This window comes from Sebastes fasciatus, chromosome 14 (genome assembly GCF_043250625.1).
Source record: "Sebastes fasciatus isolate fSebFas1 chromosome 14, fSebFas1.pri, whole genome shotgun sequence".
NCBI lineage: Eukaryota > Metazoa > Chordata > Actinopteri > Perciformes > Sebastidae > Sebastes > Sebastes fasciatus.
Genome location: NC_133808.1, coordinates 6,333,777 through 6,357,226, shown reverse-complemented (window position 1 = coordinate 6,357,226; position 23,450 = coordinate 6,333,777). Strand labels below are relative to the sequence as shown.

The 23,450-nt window shown below is 42.5% G+C and overlaps 2 protein-coding genes across 8 annotated transcripts; both read left to right on the top strand.

Annotated features, from left to right (window-relative positions):
- Positions 1-1,943: 1,943 nt before the first annotated feature.
- ndufv3 (NADH:ubiquinone oxidoreductase subunit V3) lies at positions 1,944-7,921 on the top strand. 2 transcript variants are annotated; one of them, XM_074658293.1, is made up of 4 exons: positions 1,944-2,309; positions 3,654-3,774; positions 4,272-5,759; positions 7,595-7,921. In XM_074658293.1, the coding sequence occupies exons 1-4, from the start codon at positions 2,061-2,063 to the stop codon at positions 7,756-7,758; spliced, it is 2,022 nt and encodes a 673-aa protein (XP_074514394.1). In that variant the 5' UTR covers positions 1,944-2,060; the 3' UTR covers positions 7,759-7,921. The 2 variants fall into 2 exon arrangements, with proteins under 2 accessions (XP_074514394.1, XP_074514395.1); XM_074658294.1 differs by having other exon boundaries at positions 2,232-2,309; positions 4,269-5,759.
- Positions 7,922-8,579: 658 nt separating this feature from the next.
- On the top strand, positions 8,580-23,444 carry pknox1.1 (pbx/knotted 1 homeobox 1.1). 6 transcript variants are annotated; one of them, XM_074658279.1, is made up of 11 exons: positions 8,580-8,727; positions 11,480-11,592; positions 12,864-12,994; positions 13,576-13,747; positions 16,303-16,512; positions 17,287-17,404; positions 17,589-17,686; positions 17,879-18,007; positions 18,102-18,178; positions 18,863-19,029; positions 21,639-23,444. In XM_074658279.1, exons 2-11 carry the CDS (start codon positions 11,542-11,544, stop codon positions 21,818-21,820), a joined length of 1,335 nt encoding a protein of 444 aa, XP_074514380.1. In that variant the 5' UTR covers positions 8,580-8,727; positions 11,480-11,541; the 3' UTR covers positions 21,821-23,444. The 6 variants fall into 6 exon arrangements, with proteins under 6 accessions (XP_074514380.1, XP_074514376.1, XP_074514375.1 ...); XM_074658275.1 differs by having other exon boundaries at positions 17,287-17,437; XM_074658274.1 differs by lacking the exon at positions 8,580-8,727 and adding an exon at positions 8,781-9,101.
- Positions 23,445-23,450: the final 6 nt, after the last annotated feature.

The window sequence follows — 23,450 nt, the reverse complement described above, 5'->3', positions numbered from 1 at the left end:
GTGGAAAACCTGCAATATAATACCTGCAATTAGACTGCAAGTGCGACATCTAGTGGAGGATTTGAAGAAAGAAGAAGAAGAAACCTTTATTTGTCATATACATTCAGGTACATACATGAAATCTGACCTCTGCATTTAACCCAACTTGGGCTTTAGTGTCTCGCTCAAAAGGACACTTTGACATGCAGTCTGTCAGAGCCGGGGATCGAACAGCCAACCTTTGTAGCGCACAACAGGGAGGAAATATGAGTGTTATTTCCACCTGTTTAATATCATGAACCTATATTGTATATTAGCATATAATGCACAGTAACACCCGTCTTAGCTATATTCGGATGTCGTTGGTAGAAAACTAGAAGCAAAAGTTAAACAGAGATTTATTTATTTATTTCAAAATGACAGTATCCATAGTAACAGCAGAAAACATTAACATAATTTACATACAGAATAAGCATAGTGAAAACATAAACAAAGAGCTGTGCCAAACATAAAAGGACAACAGAAATGAAACAAAACCAACATAACATTTAAAAAAAAAAAAAAGAAAAAGACCATGCGACAATAATTTCACTCAAAAACTTTAAAGATATTGCATACATTCATTGTTTTCATTGCTTTTTTGTTTTGTGAGGAAGAAATTGTTGACAGATATAGATCAATTTCTTTCATAAATACAAAGAAGGTAAATTTATACTTGTGAATGTGGAACTTCGCGAGAATTAAAATTAAATTCATAAGAAAAATGCATTACTGCCTTTGTCACTGTAATCATAGCAATCAAATATAATATTTCTATAGTACAGTGCAAAATCTGAGCAAATGTTAACAAGTATAAAATTGTTTATTTACAGGACCAGAATAAATGAGAGCAAGTTTCAGGATGTGATTAGCAGAAGGAACAATTTACATCTGTCACTCTTTAACTTCTGTAAGAAATGTTTCACTGGATAGAATCTGTGGATCAACTTAAATGACACCTCTTTTACCTGATTTATTAGAAGGAACTTTTGCGGTAAGGACCAAACTTTCTTCCAGTCAATATCACTAACACAATTACTCCAATAAAATGTTGCTGCCGGAATAGAAACCATGCTGTCCTGAAACAAGGCCCTTATCCTGGAGTTCACACCTCTATTAACAGAAAAACAGACTTTAGCTAAAGGAGATTGAATTGGGTCAGGGGGCGACACTGATAAGGGCGGAGATTGGTCAGCATTCTTCAATAACATGCACAAACCAGATGGGATAGCGTCAAAAACTATTCTTTTTTTCTCCTTTTGGGGTAATTGGTATATTGTACCTGGCGAGAAATTCTTTGTAATTATAAAGTAGTTAAACTGAGATTTCTACTAGTCAACATGAGGTCACCGTGAGGTCAGCTCAGACGCTTTAAAAGAGTCTCCTGAAACACCGGAATGAGACCGACCAGAGTAACGTTACAGTCTGAGTATTAACTATCTGCCATGTTGTCTACATGTGACGGTGACAGAGAAAAGCAGAGGACAGCGCCCGTGGTTCGAACCCCTGGTCCGAGGACCGGTGGAGTAGATTAAACCTTGTTTCATAACAATGTACAGAAGTAACCACTGAGCTAAACCTCTGCCGTACAGACAGCACACATGAGCATGTTATGTAGCTGAGAATGAGGAAGTAAAATTCAACAGTTACAGCCGGTACAAAGTGAACAACAATCCAAATGAGTTTATTTATTTTGTGATGTATAAAAGTTATAAAATGTTTCTCTAAGCTGCTGAAAGACGGATTGACTATCATGTTCTAATGTAGATGAGTCTGTTTCCTGTTTGTAGGTCTGATAAGTGGAACACCTGCAATATAATACCTGCAATTAGACTACAAGTGCGACATCTAGTGGAGGATTTGAAGAAAGAAGACGAAACCTTTATTTGTCAGCGCCCGTGGACCGTAACCCAGCTCTGGTCCGCAGACTTCCGAGCGGGCCTTGAATCATGTGAAGTACCCACTGAGCTAAACCTCTGCCTCTGATACCAGCAGCACTACTACTACTACTACTACTGCTACTACTACATTATCTAAAGTACATGCATTTATTCACCAAACCAGAAACCCTTGAAATAGTATTTCTAAGTGTGGACATTGACAGCTTATTAGTGTACGGATATAACACATTAATATCGAAATACCTCAGCACTAAACCTTTGGGTTTGTGCATACCGGTATCTTTGTGTGGAACTGTTGTGTTTACCTCACAGTTTCCGGTCGGAGCATATTACTGGGTACACGAAATGGCGACCTCCCTGCTGCGGTTAGGACGACTGGGTTCCCTCAAGGTAATCCTGATTAAATTACCTTTTAAACGTTTAACATGTCTGTTTGGTTAATGTGACCACCTTTATAGAGGTCAGAGTGCAGTTTATCAGAGACACGTGTCTCCAGACGGTGTCTCCTTCACACTGACCCCCAGACGACATGGTTCCTGTCAGGGTTCCCATCAAGGTTCCTGTCATGGGTCTGATGGGTTCCACCAGCGAAAGAAGGGCAGAGACGTTAGTTCACAAACCTTAACCACAGCTGAACTACTACATTTAACCAGAACTACAGTAGAACCAGAACTACGGTAGAACCATGTCAACATTTAGTCGTTTAATGCGTCTTCCGGGTTGAGGAGGCTAATCACAATGACACAACCTGTCATATGTGGCTCACTAAGGCTACCATTAGTCTGTGTTTTCTTTTTATTTAGTTATTTCTTTTTTTGTTATTTGACATTGCTATTGAAGTTGTACCCTTAAGTTTTAAAAATATAATTTAACAATGCAATATTGTCACAAAGCAGTGCTGCTCATTGATTTTCAACATTGCCCTCAATGATACACCAAGACATTGCATTCATTTAGCCCCAACTGATGTGTAATAAGTCCGTTTATTTATTTTATTTTTTTATTTTTTATTTGATAGGGAAGATGCAATTTGACATAGTTCCAATACAGGGCATGAAACTGATGTGCTGCAGAGTTTATAGCTATTGCTAATTTTCAATTCTTGTCCCTAGATCGGCTTTTACATGTACAGAATAATTCAAATATACAACTATCTATATGACAAAACCACAATACACTGCAAATATGAAAATACAATAAAATACACATCATACATAGCCTACCACAATACACTAATACGCATACAACAATACACCTTGGTAATTTACAGTAAAATTAGATAAAATAATGAGTTAATAATAAGAAGTAGAGCTATATGTTATCAAATATATTAAAGGAAGATATATTAAAAAAACAGCAACCTGGATAATGATAAGGAAAAAATTTAACAGTTGACAAATGTAAATATTGTCATAGTAAATATCATAATAAGCTATCACCCAACCCTTGGTGAACATTGAACAGCTAGCCACAGTACCCACCCACAGCATACAGAGCCATGATGACAAGAGCAGTGTAAGAGCCCCAGTAAATTACAGCTAAATACTGTGACCCCTGGATCCAGCCCATAAAACATGACTTCTACACCCATCAAATGAAATATCAGTATGATAATGTAGGATGATTTGAGTCCACAGAAAAGCCACAGTCTTTTTTTCTGCATTGTCCATGTTGAATGCTGTTGTCAATGTATGTTTGGAACTCATACAGAAAGGTGTCTGTGCTCTTGTGCAGGTTCTCCAGTTGGACAGCTGGGGTGTCCTGGGTGTCCTGAGGAGTCGCTCGGCAGCTTCGTTCTGCACTCAGGCCGAAGAGCCTGCAAAGCCAGCGAAGAAGGCAAAGGCTGCGAGCAAGAGTGAGGGCCATTTGATTCTCTTCACCTCATGAAGTCTGACATTTAGGGTTCACAGTTTTACTGGCTGGTTGCTATTGTGTATTAATAATGCTCTTTTTATCTGTTATGTTCCTTAATATATGTGTATATATGGTTTATGATTTAGTTATGCTGATTTTAAAGCTTAATGAGTAACTCTTCTTTTTTTTATACAGTGCAGGAAATGTGCCTTAAGGTCTAAACTTTCTCTTCCAGTCGTCCATCCAGAAGAATTCCCTGTTAAAACTAAGTTGCTGTAATTCCCTGTGTTGCTGATTGTGTCTAATTGTGAATATAAATAGTGTACAGTATAAGCAAGGTTAACAGTAAGATTGTGTATTTTAATGAATGAATATTGTGTTGTGGTAATTCTGTTTTTCTATCAGGAAAATTCCAGGAAAGCATAAATGGGAGCAGTCTGTGAAGTATGTCTGCTATTATTTAACCACTCTTGTCCCATTTACCATTTTCCTCAGCAGCAGAGGCTCCAGATGAGAGAGCAACCTTGCTAGCCTACAAGTCCGCAGTTGCCTTCCCAGTTAGACTTTCAGAGCCTGTTTTCCCAACACAGTCTCAAGGTGTAACTGAACCAGTGGCCAGCCCCAGCGCCACTGCACAAACTGCTGTAGCTGCAGCAGCTGCAGTGCCCGTCACTGCTCCCAGTGAACCAGCTGTAGCTGAGCCAGAGGCAGCAGAGGCTCCAGCTGCTGACACAGGTGTTGCTCAGGTTATCGCAGCTCCACCGGTAGTTGATGCAGCTCCCCCAGCTGCTGAGTCCCTAGTTGATGCAAGCAGTAACACCTTAGCACCAGACGACGCTCCAGTCGCAGCCTCCGCCACAGACGATGCAGTCCCAGCCACCGCTGCCTCCTCTGAGCCTGATGATCCAGCACTGGACGAATCCTCCTCCTCCTCTTCCTCCTCCTCCTCCTCATCGGTCAACGACTCTGACTCCGACTCCGACTCTGACTCCGACTCTGACTTTGAGGACGACAAGTCAGAAGTGAAGACTGAAACCAAGACCTCACCGCCAGTGGTGTCAGAATCCACTGTGAAAGAAGGAGAACTCCAGGAGGTCACATCAGAAGTGAAGGAAGACACTAATGAAGCTAAGAAGGAAGTTCCACCAGAACCTGAAGCTGCTGAGGCTGCACAGGAGGCTGCTCCAGCAGCAGCAGCAGCAGCGGCAGCAACGCCCACAAAAGCAGCTCAAGCCACCGTCGAGGCAACCAAGGTTAGCTCTGAGGAGTTAGTAGACCCCGCTCCCGAGATCTGCACTGTGACCAGCCCAGAAGTTTCAGCTGAAGCTGCAGTGGAACCTGCTCCAGAAGTTATAGAACACGTTGCATCTCCGGCCATCCCCGATGCCCAAGTAGAAACTCCAGCTGAAGTTGTGATTGACGCTGCAACTCCAGAAAAAGCCCAGACAGATGCTCCTGTAGAAACCACAGCGCCTGCATCTGCCGAAGCCCCAACAGAAGCTGCTGCAGAGCCTGTAGAAGCTGATGTTGCCCCCGTAGAAGCAGCTGCTGAGGCTGCAGCTGAAGTTTCTGCCCCTGTGGAGAGCACCGAGGAGCTGTTGGACCCTGCTCCGGTCTTCGCTGAAGCTGCCCCTGTAGAAGCTGCTGCAGAGCTTGTAGAAGCTGAAGTTTCTGCTCCTGTGGAGAGTACCGAGGAGCTTGTGGACCCTGCTCCGGTCGTAGCTGAAGCTGCCCCCGTAGAAGCTGCTTCAGAGCCTGTAGAGGCTGAAGTTTCTGCCCCCGTGGAGAGCACCGAGGAGCTGGTGGACCCTGCTCCGGTCCTAGCTGAAGCTGCCCCTGTAGAAGCTGCTGCTGAGGCTGCAGCTGAAGTTTCTGCCCCTGTGGAGAGCACCGAGGAGCTGGTGGACCCCGCTCCGGTCCTAGCTGAAGCTGCAGGAGAGGAGCTGCAGGCGGACGCCCCAGTTGAACCAGTTGAACCATCTGAGGGTACACACCTACACCACCCTGTATCCCCACATCTTTACCTCTCCCTTTCCTCTTTGTGGATTTTTGAGCCCCTACAGATGACCATACTTTTCTCTCTATCTTTCATAACACCTTCTGTGTACTGTTCTAGTGTTAACCAGGTGTCAACTCCCTCACATACAGTAGTTGCTGTTGCTTCCACAGCTTTTTAAATATCATCCCTGGATTCTGTTGTTTGGCTTCTGTTGCATCACGGTGACATCTAACCTCCCATTGCCTCACTGTGCTTGTTTTGCATGAGGTGGGTGTAGTGTGTATGTACTTTAACCATGCTTTCAGGGCTTTTTTGCTGCATTCCTTTTCCTTATGCATTTTCTGCATCTTACCATTTCTTGAACATTTCCTTTGCTTGCATTGTGCAGTATAGACTTGTCTGACTTGTATGATCAAGGAGATGTTGCTCGTTGCACACTGGGACACTAATTCTGCTCATGTTTCTGCTTTCTCCCCCTCTTTTGGTGACCACCTGTCTTAATTTTAAAAATCCCCTCACTTAGCCGCTCTCTGCAGTTGCCAAATCCATCTTCACTCCCAGAATGATCCTCTCATACTTAACTCTTTTTTAATATATTGCTCACTTTGGCTCATTCCTTTTCGTTTATAATGTCTCTGTTTGTCTGAAATATGGGTAACAGGTTTTCGAGTTAATGTTAAGGTTACAGGTTATAATGCCGTTGTTTGGATTCATTGTGCCAGGTAATGTTATTGCTAACAGTAATGTTAGAGTGCACATGGTACTGTTACAGTGTCCCTGACAGCAGCCGGACGAGTAGAAGCTGGGAGTGGTTGGAGTCAGTGGAAGTATTTCAGGAAGCAGGATTACACCAGTTACCGAGATGTTTTAAGTGATTAGCAGCTACCAACTAATGTTTACAATGGATCTCACAGATTCGAATCCTAAACATTCCTGTAACTACAGCCCTTTATTACACTTTATGCCCAACACTTCTCTGACCAACTGGGTAATTCTGCTTCCCTGAACAACAGCTTCCTCACCTTGGTCATTAATTTAACCTTCTGTTGGATTCTTTCTTCTTTTTTTTTTAACTTTGTGAATCTGTTCTGCACCTGGAACTTTGGGATAAGCACGGTGTCGATTAATGAAGAAATGTAAATGTGTCTTAAATGTATTTTTCTCTGTCTCACATGGTGTTTATAACCCTTACTGTCACAGCATGCTAAGGGCTTTTCCAGACAGATTTAGATATAAAAGTAAATTAAAGAACATTACGCACCTCTGTTTAATCAAAAGCATCAAAGCCTCGTTTCCAACACACTATGATTTAGACTTTTTTTTAAATCCATTTCATGCGTGCCTCTGCCAGTATCATTAATTCTCTAGAATGAGCTGTCTTTATTGTCTGCGAGCACATTTTACCTTCACATACTTTCCCCTCACAAACATGATCCTTGAGGTTTTTCACACCAGTGTGTCTCCACACTGTTGGGGGTAATGTGACCTACCGCCATAGGAAATGCCCCACAATAAACCACCTTTGTCAGCACGTGTGAATATGTAAATGTTCTGTCCCTTCCAAAATCTTTTAAAATATTTACAAAGCAAGCCACATTTTTCTTCTCATTTTAGGGCTAATCAGAAATGCTTAGATCAAGTCGTAATTGCAGCTTTTGTTGCCTGAAAAATCAGTGAGAAGGACACAGGAGTAGACCCCAGTATTGCATTTGCAATTTACAAATTTTCCTTATGCTATTTTAGCTTGAATGCATGATTATGTGCCTTTGTTCCAGACTCAGCTTTCTTACATGCCTGTTTGTTTCTTCCTCTGTTTCTGCAGAGGCTGCAGCAGCGGCAGCGGCACCTCCAGAGCCCGATGAGCCTTTTGACAACAGCACTTATAAAAACTGCCAGCACCACAACTACACCCCCCACACATTTGCAGACCTGGATGTAGAGATGGCCAAGTTTCGTCTCCCGCAGCCCTCCTCCATCAGACACTAGAGGAGTTGGCCTAGCTGCAAACCTGTATTATGTTGCTTAAAGAAGATGATGGTGATGGTGTTGCTGTCCCTTTTTATTGTGATCATTCCCTCACCTGTCAGATCCGCATGAAATCCTGCTGTTAAAAATGTTATATTATTAAAATAAACTAATGAGAAATGAAGTGGTGTGATTCTTTTTTTGTCTTATATAAAGGAAAAGGCGTATAAAGGGGATCGGCACAGATCAAACGCTTTCTTTTATGCTGCTTTTCTGCCTTAGGGGGGTCATTTGAATAGAGCTGAGTGTGCAAATTGGTTTTATCTGTGTTTCTATTTTAATTATTACATTTTCCACTCCCTTAGCCTGCTGCCTTGCTTGCACATAATGTCCTAATTATCCCTAGCTAGCGTTGTTGTTTAGGAGTAACAATCAGCATCTGGTATATGATGTGTGAACATCTCTGTATATCTCTATACATAGAAAACGTGTTGTGTAAACAGGGGGCAGTAAATACACATAGAGCATATATATGAGCATATATATAGAGCATATATATACTGTATATTTGTATTCTGGGGTATCGTTCCTATGCAGAGGGTAGTTTAGTTTATTTATTGACTACACTGAGGGCGTTTTATATTTTAATAATTTATTTATTTATTGTGTTGAGTTGAATGTGCTACTTATTTTGTTTTGTAATTACCTTGTGCCTTTTCTACCTTTTCTTTTCTTTTCTTAAAGCTGACTCGGTGTAAACTGCTCAGAATTCCAATGTACTTTTAGGTGCAAATGGCAAATAAAACTCTTGAATCTTGAATAGCAAGAAATCCAGGGAGGGCGAAGCAGAGGTGACGTCATGACTCCGCCCACCTCATCAATATTCATGAGCCGAGCGCCCCTGCGTGCCCTTACGCGATGACGCAACGCGACAACTGCGGGTCCCGATTGCTGCAGCCGCTTGTCAGTGTGACGAAGATTGGCACTCAGGTAAGCTGTCACTCAAAATCCCTCTTTTTCCGTTCCCTATCAATCAAACAATCTGGGCCGCACGCACAAAATGCCCCGGGGCGACGAGCAGCGGACCTAAAGTCAGGGCTAGCGGAGGGTTGTTTAGTGTATGGAAGGGAGAAGCAGAAGCGGCAGAAAGCTCCGGGAAGAATAAAACAAATGTGTATAGAAGAGAGAGAGAGAGAGAGGAGGAGGGGGTAGAAATATGTCTGCTGTTAGGGGGCAGAGGAGGATTGTGGCGAAGCAAAGGGCGAGAAACGAGGCCCGACAGTTAGTAACGTTAGCGCGGCGGAGGAGAAGGAGGAGAGGAGCGACAGGGCAGCTGTCCTCGCTGATTGATTGACTGATGGGGGGTGGGAAGGATTTCAACCGGGCTAGTAGCCTGGTCTGCAGCCTTCTTTAATATCAGTCCAATATTACTGTACATAGCTGACAAGAAATGCATATTCATTTAACATGTTAATTCAGAAATGCTTGTTATAGAGGAGGCGACTCGGCTCCGGTATCAATCCGCCAGCAGCGGGGTCTTTTTTTTAGTACCTGGCTAACTTAAGCTAGGTTAGCTTGTTTTTTTTGGCTGTGGTGTGATTTCCCCCCCGTGCTAAATATGGCGCGGCACATTTGGCCTCACCGTGAAACACTTTAAAGTGAACACAGTGAGCTAACACGTTAAGGCTACCGGACTAGCTGCGGCTCGGCTGGGTTAACGTTAGACCGGAGCTAACCGCTAACGGCTAACTACACTGGTGAACAACAACCAGGCTTCCTCCCGCCGAGCTCTGCTTTGTCTGCTAACAACAACACTGTTACTGTAGTTAGAGACTGTAGTCGGCTCATGTTGGCTTCATTACACTTTTATATATCCCCTTTTACCGCCACAAACTGAGCAGCTAGCAGGCTAGCAGCTAGGCTCATCGTGGTGGGGGTGTGTTAATACAACAGTAGCTGGGTCACATTATCATAACACCTCAGGGTCGGTATATATCAATCTCCTCTTGTTTTATGATCACATGTTTCACTGTTGACGAGATGTCTTTAAATACATTAGTAAATGCAGTCCTTCATATAATGTTACTCCCCAGTGTTTGTTACTGAGGCTGCCCCCCCACAGCCCAGACATGTGTGCTTATACCAGCACATCTAAAATCTAAGTTTTACATGATATTTTTTATTTATTCATTACTTCTCTGTCGTTCAATCGCTTTCCTTGTCATTTTATATCTTGTTTTGGAGGAAATAATGTGATCATAAGTGTCGGTGTTTAATGCTTACCCAACATAATGTTACATTAATCAGCATTAATGTTCAATATGGATTATTTGTAGTGTGATAAGCTTCCTTTTAATCACACCAGCCCATTCTACAGAGCTAATGATACTCTTTTATTATTATTATTATTATTATTATTATTATTATTCAGTGTTTTTGTTCCTGAGGGTGCCCCCACAGCCCAGACATGTGGCCCATGGGCCCCACATGGGTTATGCTGGGGGTACCTGGGTACCAAGTGGGTATATGGGCCCAAAATGGGCATCTTATCTGGGGCCCACTTGGATCAACTAAGTAGGTCTGAGTGGGTCACTATTGGGAAATTAGTGCATGGGCTGAGATATGGGCAACACAAATGTGGCCCACTTGGGTCAACTAAGTTGGTCCCACATGGACATGTGGGCTACCTGTGTGGGTCCTAGTTGGGTCACTACTGGGAAATTAGTGCATGGGGCCCACATGGAAACTGTGGACAAACCCACTTACAACCCATATTTCAGGCCATGTAGTTCCCACATAGAACTTAAACCTGGGGCTGAGATGGGTTTTGGTTTATGTTGCTCAGATTGGGCACATATAACACCCAGTGTACTCCTGCATGAAACCTGTGTGCATATATCAGCACAGTAAAATCTTAAAGGTCCCATATTGTGCTAATTTTCAGCTTCATACTTGTATTTTATGTTTCTACTAGAACATGTTTACATGCTTTAATGTTAAAAAAAAAAAACTATGTTTCTCATACAGTCTGCCTGAATATACCGGTATTTACTGTCGGTCTGAAACGCTCCGTTTTAGTGCATTTCAACGGAATTGCGTTGCTTTGGCAACAGCTTGGGTCCATGTTTACTTCCTGTCAGCTAATGTCATTCACATATACTGCAACCAGGAAATAAACTGGGACACATTTAGAATGTTTACATTTTAAACTGTGAAAGGGTCTAAATGGTGTAGATTTGTGACATCACAAATGGACTAAAATCTTGACGGCTTGTTTCAAAAGCACAGTTTCTGAATACGGGCTGTGTGTATACCTCTGTGGATTGAGCGATACAGCACTTAAACCTACTTTATGGTATAAAAGACATGAAAATCTCACTTTTTACAATATGGGTCCTTTAAGTTTTACATGATTTTTTTTAATGTATTCATTACTTCTCTTTTCTACATGTCGTTCTAATGCTACGCTTTCCTTGTCATTTGATCTTGCTTTGGAGGAAATAATGTGATCATAACTGTCGGTGTTTAATGCTTACCCAACTTAATGTTACATTAATCAGCAGTAATGTTTGACATGGATTATTTTGTAGTATGATAATAAGCTTCCTTTTAATCACACCAGCCCATTCTACAGAGCTAATGATACTCTTTTATTATTATTATTCAGTGTTTTTGTGCCTACACTCCAGGCATGTGTCTTACAGGTAGTCTGACTAACTGAAACTGTGTGTGTACTGTGTAGGTTGGCCACCTGTCCCTGCTCTCTATAATGCCCCAGTGTTTGCAGCATCTGCAGTGAACGTGATGGCAGCCCAGTCGGTTTCCATAGACAACTACCCAAAGGGAGAGCAGCAGGTGGGTGAGAGGGAGAAAAACTTGGTTTGGACCTCCAGGCCTGTACAATCTGCTCCAACTGCGCTTTTTGTTTTTGCTTGTTTTCCCAAAGATAATCAACTACAACAGTGCTTGCAATAACACCTAAATGTTTCAGTATTGTGCACTTCTTAGATCCTCCAGTTATTTTTAGTGGTGATAAATCAGGCTGGGTCGCCAAACAAAAGGGAAACACTTAATGTAACACTAGAACACAGGCCATGTTAATGCCGTTACATCAGTTTTAGTAATCTGTTGGCGGCGTGCTCGTCTGTCTGTGGCTGGCCACCACAAATAAATCACTGATGCAGTATATAAAGCTCTTTTTGCCTGGTATTTTCTTTTTCTGAGCTTATGTAAATTGCTTACAAAACATCATTATTCAAGTGCCAAATTTGGGGGTGTCGAGAGCGGAGACCGATCTATGACTAATGAGAAATTTTCCACCCCAAGCAAGTGATTATTTTTAGCTACTTTGTGCTCAATCTCATTCATTGTTGGTCTCAGTCACATGGTTAGGGATGGGATTTCTGCTCCTGGGTTTGAGGGTAGGCAGGCACGGTGTGAAAGTAAAGAGGAGAAACTTGGCGCCTGATCAATGAATGTGCCTCGAGTGTTGCAGAGGCTACAGTCACATTTGAATGTGTCCTTTTACTTCCATTAGGTGACGTGTGTACAAACAGGTTCTGGATTATATTCTCAGACGACCAGTAGTGTTTCGGTCTGCATTAACACTGTCTGGATGTCTAGCTGTATTGTGCACACAGAAAGAATGCAGACACATGTAATTGCATCTGTCCTAAGGAGATGCATAACAGTAATTTTCAGGTCAAAAGTATATAAGTCTCTAAATCAGGTAACTCTAATCAAAAAGTGTTGGTGATTAGTAATGGCTGATACATGACTAACAACTCATGACACTATCAATACTTCTTTCTGCCTTGTTGTTGATCACCACACTAAAGAAGTTTTCATTCTTCTTGAAAAAAATCAATCAATTCAGTTGTCTCGTATGAAAAATGCATAGTTTTGAAAGTGGTTTTCCGACCATAGCCTCATGACTTTCCAAAGGGTTCATATTGAAGTGAGGCTCTGTGTTAAGCTTTACCCTCCAGCTACTCTCGGTCTTCACATGATGTCTTCATGTCTCATTCTCCGCCTCTCTCTTCACCTCTTCTGTCAGTTTCTGTCTCCCTTTCTGTCACTCTCGTCGCTTTCCCTTTCTCACTTCTTTTATTTCTCTTTTTCTGCAGATGCAAGGTGTGGCAAAGGTAGACAGCGATACCGAGCAGAAGTATATTGAGGGGACGTTGGCAGAGGCGCCCAGCCCGGCACCCACAGAGCCACAGACACCCATGGACGCGGACAAAGCATCCATATATCGGTAGAGCTAATTCTGTGTTTGTTGATGAGAGAGAACCAGAACAATAATGTTTGTTCTTCTCTTTCCCTGGCTTAACTTAACAGAAACTAAACTATCACTAGGAAACGTCACATGGCGTCTATGAGCAGTCCTCCCCTTTGTTCATGTGACTTTAATGTTGCTCTTTGGCATTTGAAATGTGAAAGGGTATGTTCTTTTGTTGTCTGACGTTTGTTTATGTTCACACTGCCCACTGACAGTCTGATCGGAGCATACAAACAAGACACAGGGTCTCACAAAAAGCTAGTATTATTACTGTACTGTATTAGTAATCTAACGGTGTCATACTGCTGTAGTCCTGTGTCCATAATAGATATACAGTAGATGAAAAACAAATCTAATCAGTTAATACAGCAGTTTGTCTTCACTTAATTTTGACATGCAGTCAGCATTTGTTTTTCATTTTTTGAAGCCATGCACTATTACTGGGGAGAAAGTATATGTATATTATGTACATGTGCTGTATATATACGTATATGTCTGTATATTTGTTTGAAGTGATGAATTCCTGTCCTTTGTGTGTGTGGCCGCACCTTTCACAGGCATCCCCTGTTCCCTCTCTTGGCCCTGCTGTTCGAGAAGTGTGAACAGTCGACGCTGAGCTCCGATTGCATCACTTCGGCGAGCTTTGACGTGGACATTGAGAACTTTGTCCGCTGTCAGGAGAAAGAGGGCAAACCATTCTTCAGCGAGGACCCTGAACTCGACAGCTTGGTGAGACACCTCTGCATCCCCGGGGTAGAATTTATAATTCACCCAATGTTGCCCGATGTTTGTGATTTTATTTAGCTAATTTAATGGTCTGAAATGGTCTGGTTTATTTCAACCAAACCAGAGTTGGTCATTGTTGGAAAGACAAACCAAGACGGTTTCAGTGAGTTTTATTTAGTTTCTGTTGAGATTTTATCAATTGTGTTTTACAATGCTCTGGGGCTAGAACAGCTGATCGCCCAGCTGAAACTATGGCAGTGGGGGAGGGGGGTGCGCATGCACACACACACACACACACACACTTGTGTGAATATATTGGCAATCAACGGTTGCTGGGCTGATGATGGCCAGTTGGAAAATTTCAGCATATCATATATACCCAACCCCAAGAATCAAAATGGAATCATATGGTGAGATACTGAAAGATTCCCACTGCTAGTACCTGTTGAACCATCAGCTCCCATTGATATCAAGTGAATGATTATTGTTTGTACTAATAACACAAGTAGATGACTGAAAACCAGTTTTACTTCTGAGGTATTTCACAAAACCAAAACAGAGACGTGAGGTATTTCACAAAGAAATACAAAATGGAACCTTCACCTCACTCACACCCTCACTAGTCAGTGACCTTTAACCTCAACAGCACGGTGAGCAGTCCCCTCCTCTTAATTAGAACCTTCTCAGGATGGTTAGCTGGTGAATCATACTTAGTGTTTTACTCTGGTAGTTTAGCTGCTTGAAATTCAACATGGGGCACTGTGCTATAGCTGATCATTACCTCTGACCTCCCTGAGCTTTAGTTGAAATTCAGTGTCCCTCAGCCAAGAGTGACACAAAGTATATACACCTGTATGTGTTTTAGCTTTTGGTCTAATACATCCTTTAAATGTTGCAGTTGACAAGTGCGCATCCAGAAAAATTAATGCAAAAGCTAACACTAAACATGAAAGCTTCAGTAAGAAACAAGTTTTTGGCATCGTTGGGCAAAACTTCCATAATAACCTTTCAGCATATTGTAATTCAAGTGTTCTTAGAGAAAACTAGACTTCTGCACCTCCTCATGGCTCTGTTTACAGGTTTTAGAAAATCTAACCTGGGACGGGAGACTTTGACCAATCACAGGTCATTTCAGAAATTTCAGTAAATGGAAGCAGAGAGGGATGAAGGAAACTGGTTTCTGTTCTCTGCTCCGGTGCTGACTGCAACAAGTTTAGCCGAACAACTTTTGAACCAGACGCTGGTATGACCTCCTCTGCTGCAGCTAATCAGGAGAGATACTCTATGGTGTGCTAGAATCCTAGAACTGAACTATGGGAAACGCCTGGCTGTTGCTTGATCAAAGAGCTGATTGGCTCTTAGTTTTGACAACAATCATGTTGTAGAAAGTCCGAACTTTCTGTGTAATTGTTATATTTAACACTAGATTGTAGGATATTAGTCTCATGTTGTGCAATGAAGGTTTCATCTGTTAACAAACACATCTTGTGTGGTTGATCATCATAATAATAATAATAATAATAACAATAATAACAATAATAAAGGATATTTATAAACCACTTTTCAAAAAAAGCAATATACAAACTGCTTTACAAGGCGGACGTAAAGGGAACAAAGGATAGAATACAATGCCAAATAGATGCACATTTCCACATATACATGATTACAAACAACGAATGTGGTCTACAAACTACAAGTTGCCTACAGATCGGGTCTAACAAGATGCAACTACATCTGTGTCTTCCTGTAAATTCTTTGAAGGCTGCTGGAAACCTGACCGTAGCTTTTCATCGTCGGTTTTCTGATCTGGTCCACTTTCCAGGCGAGGCGCAGTTCATCTCAAACAAGCATATTATGTCTATAATCACATTTATGATCAAATTGACACATGTTCTATTTCACAGACTTGTGATGGTTATGAAAAGTTAAAGTTACGTCTCCTCTCTCGTACAATTCCCGATCCTCCGTCTCTGCGACTACTTTTCACTCAGAGCAGCTGTCAATCAGGAGGTCATCAAATAACTCATTAAAACTAAACTTATCAGGAAAATGAACACTTGAACATCCATCAGCGTGATAAGAACTACCTAAAATGACAGAAAGCATCTTTGGGAAAAATATATTTGACTTTTTAGTTTGCCTCATGTCCCATCTGCTAACATGGAGGGAGTGGGATTTATGAGCTATACTGCAGCCAGCCACCAGCGGGCGATCCAGATGTTTTGGCTTCACTTTTGGGGGAGCTGTCATGTCGTCCATCTTTATATACAGTCTATGGGTGCACCCTGCAGAAACCCTGTAACAATGCCCTTAACACTGAGGTATGAAAACAAGACAAGTAAAATACGGGGATAAAATCAGAAGCACATGCGAGCAACAGTACATCAGAGAGGGAGGACAATTCTGAAATGAAGTAGGACCAAAGTGAGACTGATTATCTAGGTTAAGTGTCTCAATCCCCAACATCAGACACTTGAGAGGACAAACAAACGGACAAACATTCAGTTTGAGAAAGATTGCTACAAACCTTTTTTTTTTTTTATACCTCTGATCCGTAGATGGTGAAAGCCATCCAGGTGCTGCGGATCCACCTGCTGGAGCTGGAGAAGGTGAGTGACCTGTGTAAGGACTTCTGCAGCCGCTACATCGCCTGCCTCAAGACTAAGATGAACAGTGAGACGCTGCTGAGCGGAGATCCGGGGAGCCCGTACTCCCCCGTACAGGCCCAGATCCAGGGTTTTTCACCTACGAAGACTCCAGTATGGACTGTAGGTGGACCGTATGCATCGCCACTAAATACACATAACATAATAGTTTGATCTATTAGTGCCTTTGAAGTGAAAGTCTCATACTTGACATTAGCCGTGTTTCCATTTACATATTCTTATGCACATTTTGAAGTATAGCATATATATATAGAAAAGCTGTAGGGAAATGGCTAAATTTAATAAAACTTGCGAAAATAAGTTTTTACGCTCTCTTGAGATGGTTCATGCCTCTGTCGAAAAAGAGTTGATGCGCTAAATGTGTTATGGAAAAACCTTTGCCGAATCAATTCCGACGTAGCAAATATTTAACTTGCATTACCGATCAGTTGGTTCTGCTGTCGTTGTCGTCTTCTCGGATATTCTCATAACGTGTGAATGCTCGTCTTTGTCTCCGGACAACATGAAACATGGTCAATACTAGCTGACATGAAAGAACTTCCTGAGGACTTCTCTCCATTTTTCCCTCGTAGATGTTTAGATGGCCACGCCGACTTGTTTTGTTTCCGGTTCACAGCCTCTACTTCTTCTACTCTGTTTACTGGCGGATTACAGCCACGTGTAGCCTATCGCATTCGCATTTCTTTTTTTGCAACATTTCAAAAGATTGCTTAAAATTCGCTGACAATTGAATGGAAACACGGCTCGTGTTGTTTTGGATTCTTTGCCTTTTAATGTCATTCCTCTAACCTGCTACAAGTTCAAAATCCAATTTAAAATCCGAGCCATCAACATGAAAGACATAGACATGACTTTGGCCCATTCTGTGCTCTGCAGACCCCCAACTCTATCTCGGGGACCATCAGTCCCCAAGGTCAGATTGTGGTGCCGGCGTCAGCCCTGCAGCAAGGGAACGTTACCGTGACGGCCGTCAACCCCACCCAGGTGGTTGCAGGTATGTCACCATGGCATACAACCGCTCCCTCAGGTACTGTACCGTTCTGACTGCAGCTGACATGTTGTCATGTACCAGTGGGATCACTTTGATCAGAGCTTTCTTTGCAGCCTGCTCTCTACAGCGCAGCACATGTTAAGTGTGTTAAGTGGAATGTGTGTGTGTGTGTGTGTGTTTGTTCCAGGTGGCACGGTGTACCAGCCTGTTACAGTAGTCACTCCTCAGGGCCAGGTGGTAACACAGGCTCTTTCTCCCGGGACAATACGCGTCCAAAACAATCAGGTTTGTACTTCTCTCTTTGTGACTGTGATGTATATTCTGAATTAGTGCTTCCTAAGATGGCAAATTGTTGGGAACTCATTTAAAGTTTAGAATTGAAATCCAAATTCAAGTCGTGTGGAAAACGATGTGAATTTGAGCGGATCAAAGTGTTGTTGGTGACATGGCTAAATAAATGAATGTGTGTGTGCTCAGCTCCAGCTGCAGTTTCACCAGGACTTGAACCTCTTTAATCACGATGACAACTCAACCAAGAACAAACGCGGCGTTCTACCCAAACATGCCACCAATGTCATGCGCTCGTGGCTCTTCCAGCACATCGGGGTGAGTCTAGTGTGCATCAAATCTCTTCCCGGTGTAACCTCTTCAATCATAATGAAAACCACTGAAGCATTTCCTCCCCGTTCTCTCCTGTTAGCACCCATATCCAACAGAGGATGAGAAGAAACAGATTGCCACTCAGACGAACCTGACACTTCTGCAGGTCAACAACTGGTGAGTTTGCCCCAAAAACACAATTCAATTCAATTTATTTTTATATAGCGTCAATCAGGACAGACTTTATCTCAAGATGCTTTTCATATAGAACAGGTCTAGACCGTATTTATTTAATTTAGAGACCCAACAAGAGATCCCCCATGAGCATGCATTCTATGCGACAATGGCAAGAAAAAAACTCCCCTTTAACAGGTAGAAACCTCGGGCAGAACCAGAACCAGGCTCTGGGTGGGCGGCCATCTGCCTTGACCAGTTGGGTTGCACAATCCAGTACCATTAAAATGCACCATCCCAAGTTCATGTCCGGCCAGTGCCCCTCGTCATGTCATTACCTTTCTACCCACTGTGGAAAACTAATTGGTCAGTCAGCCGATTGCCTGAAGAGATGAGAGTTTACCTGCTGTCTTTTAAAGTCAGTGATAAACAATTTCTGCCTCTACTAGCTGCTTCTGGTCCATAAGAATGTGAACTCAATGTAGTTTGCCCAATCCTTTTGTTAGTTGAAAGCCGTTTTGGATAGCAGATTGGACTCAGACATCCCGTCTAATTCTAGGGGAGATTAATGATTTCATCACAGCCTGTCGGGACACGAGGTGCAAAGGTCCCCAACACCTGCAAGAAACTACAAAGCTCAAATTCGAGTCATTACCGTCCCAGATCTGAGTTGTCTTGTGACTCCAGGTTTATAAATGCACGGAGGCGGATCCTGCAGCCCATGTTGGACGCCAGCTCCTCTGAGACACCAAAAACCAAGAAGAAGACGCCTCAAAACCGGCCGCTGCAGCGCTTCTGGCCTGACTCCATCGCCACAGGGGGAGGCAGCCAGCAGCAAGTTACCATGCCAGACGGTACGCAGCAGTGTTCTCTATTTATAGTTTGTATACAAGTTAAAGGGACTGTTTGTAAGATTCAGAAATGCTTGTTAACAGCGACACCTGTGGCCCGTCACTTCACAAGACAAGGAAAACCTCAGTTGGTCTGGAGGAGCTGCTGCATTTATTTCTTCACAAATGTCCACTGTACATTCACTAGATATTCTCAGAGCTAAACTAACTCTTCTGGAGTTTGTAGTGTGCGCATATGCACGTGAGGTGGAGCAAGTTGAGTGAAGGCAAGCAGGCAGGCAGAGGAGCAGAGTACAGCAGAGACTACGGCCCTGGAGACCAAAGCTACGGTCTCCCCCGCGTACGCCGACCGCGGCCAACACTGTTTTGCAAGACGGGCTTCACTTGATATAACTTTGAGGTTTTGGTGCTTCCGTGTAATTTTTGTTGGAGTCTGAGTCTGAACAGCGTAGCCACACGCGAGCGCGCATGGGAAACCGACCCGGATTGATTTATCCGTGTAAGAAGTTACAAACAGTCCCTTTTTTAAATAGAAACTAAAAATGTCATAATAGTTAAATAGTCTTCCACACCAATAAGTGGTACAGACCTGTATTTCACTGTGAGCATGTTTTTGCATTTGAGGCAGAGAGAAGGAGACGGATCAATTTAGAGATGCCAACAAGTTGTCTGCCTCGAGCTACAGCCGTATAATACACGTGTTGTCTTAGACGTTGTCCAATTGAACAGTAAAAAAAAATTACATCATCATCAGAATCTCACAAGTCATTTGGAAAAATCTCACTGTTCCTGATCTTACAAAATACCAACAATGGAACCTCAGCATCCTCTACTTGTATCAGTCCCAACTGGTTTTGTATGGAAAAATCCTGCACACTGTCTGTCACTTTACAACCTTTCAGTCTGCAGACCTTCATCATGATGAAGTAGTACAACTATTATTCTCATCCTTCACTCTCTGGTGAAATGTGTGTTTAAACATACAGGTGCTGTTTTTGCTGACATTTGTTGGAGTTGAAGACGAGATATCTTTGTTACAAATGAGAGATTTGAGCTTCTGATAGCCGATATCCAACTGAACTGAAATAGCGTATTTGTTGTGTGCTCCAGCATACATACATACAGTATGTGCTCTGTAAAGCAGGCGGTCACACTGAGCCAGACAGGAGCCACAACAACTCCCGTTAAAGTCTCCTTCTTCTCCAACTTGTCCTGCAGCTTGTTGAACGAGCCACCAAACAAACATTCACCCTGAGGAAAATGCACTGCTAACGAATAGCAGGCTAAATAGCTAATTAATTAAAACAAAATTAATATTTTTGTAGAGGAGTCTGTGATTCTAATACAATAATACACTTTTTGTCAAATTCAGTGACTATCTCCTGGCGGTCTGCTGGCTGTCCGTTCTATGTGTTTGGTGTTCATCCACAGCCCTGACTCTGTACATGGGGTACCAACATTGTGGCTCAGATCGAACCCATAGGGCTGAACCCAATGTTGTTATTTACATTCAAAGCTTCTAGTGAGGTTTTCAGATGAAGCCTAGGAAGTCCGTTAAAGGGTTCTTACGCAGTATGGAATTAGATTAGATTTTAGTAGTTTACAGGTCTGGATAAGTATGGAAAAGAGAGTGGAAAAAATATTGTGTTTTCAGACTATTGCCCCTATTCAGAACAAGGATGCTGTAATTTAATGGTCCCAAATGCTGTGAAATGGCATAATGATTCCTAATTACAAAAGTTGTGATCGGTCAGGAATAGGCCTGGATTTAAATATTAATAACTATTTACAGAAGGTGTGGGCTAAAACACACTTGAAGCCTGATTCTCCTTCGCAATAATTCACTACACTGGCATTAGAATGTGCCAGAGGAACCAAATTTGGGCTTTTACAGACAAAAGTCGCCAGCCAGGGGGGACCCCCAGACCTCCGTAGCTGGCTGCCTCCTCCAGCCCCGTCTTTGGGGGTTAGGGTTAGATGTTTGACATCAGAACACAACATTGTCTTGCAACTTTCTGTGTAGGAGTGTGGACTGAACGGCCACAATGGGTTGCAGAAGCATGTTGTGTGACCCAGCCTCTTTCAATAGGCCTTGTAGGTATGCAGGAAGTGTGCTGAGTATCGTAGGTAGCAACAGGGACGGCCCACATTTCCCATCATGCCTGCCTAGTCCTGCGTGCTGGACTGAGTAGTTTCAGTTTGCTTTTTTATGTTCCTTTTGTTAGTGTTTGTAATGTGATGCGTCTGTTCAGAACATGGTGGCTGATGTTGGTAATAGTGATTTTTATGCTGGTTTGTAGTTTTAAACATGAGTGAGGTCACTGTTAGCTGTATTTTCTCCTTCGGAGGCACGCAAGTGGTTGGAGGCGGAGAAAAAATGAATCATTGATGCTGCTTTTCATTTCGTTGACCGATATTGGAAGTCAATTTTGATCGATTTCCGAGTTTAGAATGGAAATGGTTATACTCCTATCTGTTATATGAGTCATGGATGTAAACTGTAACTTGACTGATGGCGGAGGTGAGGTGGTAATTGTAGTAATTTTTAATAATGGCTCTAACATGTACTAGTAAAAGCTTTGTAATAAGTCATTCTTTCTCGTCATTCTCAGGCACACTGGTGACGATGAACATGGAGGGTCTGCAGAGCCTGACGTCAGACGGCGCCACACTGGCGGTACAGCAGGTGATGATGGGAGGCCACAGTGAAGACGAGTCGGGGGACAGCGTAGACGAGGACGATGACGCCGACATGGCCGGGCTGGGCCTGGACAACAGCGACTCATTGCAGTAGAGAGGACACACTCCCTCACACTCTGATCTACACACAAGACATGCGTAAATAGGTGTCCAGATTAAATGTGTGTTCAGACACACAGTGAGTCATAGCGCGCACACACACACACACCCACACACACACACTCTAGGTTTACATAGAGCACAAAACTACAGGACACCACGGTCCTGCACTCTTCCAACCCTCCACCCTGCTGAACGGCCGTTTATGCTGCGTGTGTGTACATCAGGAGTTTCATTTCAGAAACCGTTTTTTAATTATTTAGTTGATGTATGCGAGTGCACTTTTTTGTATATTTAAGCTCAAAAAGATTAAATCAAAACAAACAGAAGAAAAAAAGAAGTGTTAAAAACACTCGAAGCAAGTTTGTATGCTCCGTTAATAAATGTTGACTGATTTCTGATTGATTTTCTTGGCCCCTGTACCCCCGTCCCCAGTTGAATTCTCATTTTGGATGCCAACAATTTCAAGTTGTATCTGTAGGGGTTTGTCTTCACTTTTTTGCATGCTTGTGTTTCCAGTAGTTGTGGCACTCTTGGACTGACTCCGTTGGCTCTCACACTGCAGAGCCCAGAACGGAGAGAGTGAGGAAGAAAAAAAAAAGGAGAGATGCTTATTTTTATATACAAACGTATGAAATTAGTGTTTTCTGTTTCATTTTTGTGTTTTCCTGTTTTGTAAGGAATATTTATGTACAGATTCATAATTAAAGCTAGCGACCCTGTTTTCCAGGGTTCTTTGAAGTTTTCTAAAAAACAGAAAAATGAATTGAATGCTGATGAAAATTGCTATTTAAATTGGTTTTAAACTTACAATACTAACAAGGCCTTACCTGTGTTCTTTTCTAAAGAATTCTTGCCAAGAAAGCACAAAAAGAAAGTCTGACCCTAAAGGACACTAAACTGCAGAAACACTTTGTGTGGTTCTGTAAAGCATCGTTGCTAATTTTACTTTGTGTGCTGCGACATTGGCAGTTCTCTTCACGGTAACTACTGCAGTGCTCCCGTTTCTTTAAAATACAGCTCATTGTGTATAGCATACATCACGTCTTTTAATCATTTTACAGTAGCAGCGTACTTTCTCAAATGCACAATCCAGAACACTATGCTAATCACACAATCACAAGGGTCTGAGTAACCGCAATGAGACATCATGAACGCCATCGTCGACAAGAAGCAGTGGACTCTTTGCACGCGTCAAACTTTTTATTTATGTACACGTACATGCTACTGCATTATAAACAAAGAGCAGCCTGAAGGACTGGGACTGCAAGCCTCTGCTGGTCCCTCTGCCACTACATGATACACATGTAGTGAAAGATCAGTATGTTGATATTACTTCACAAAATGGGGTGCCTCTTGTTTGAATATCTGTAATATTGTACTGTACAACAATTGTCTTTCAATAGGTGCAGTAATCTGGTTCATATCCCTCTTGTAAAGTTGAGACTTGAAATGGTTGATTTCATGCAGCCATGAGGGTGCACTGGCTCTGGTCGGGCCCTCGCTGAGCTCTCGGTCGCTCACTTGCGTCTGTCTTGCATTTTATGAAGCGTTGTTCACTTTTCTCGTCTGTTTTGCCTTAGAGCTTTCTATTTTGGAATAAACGATGCCTAACTCTCTGCTGT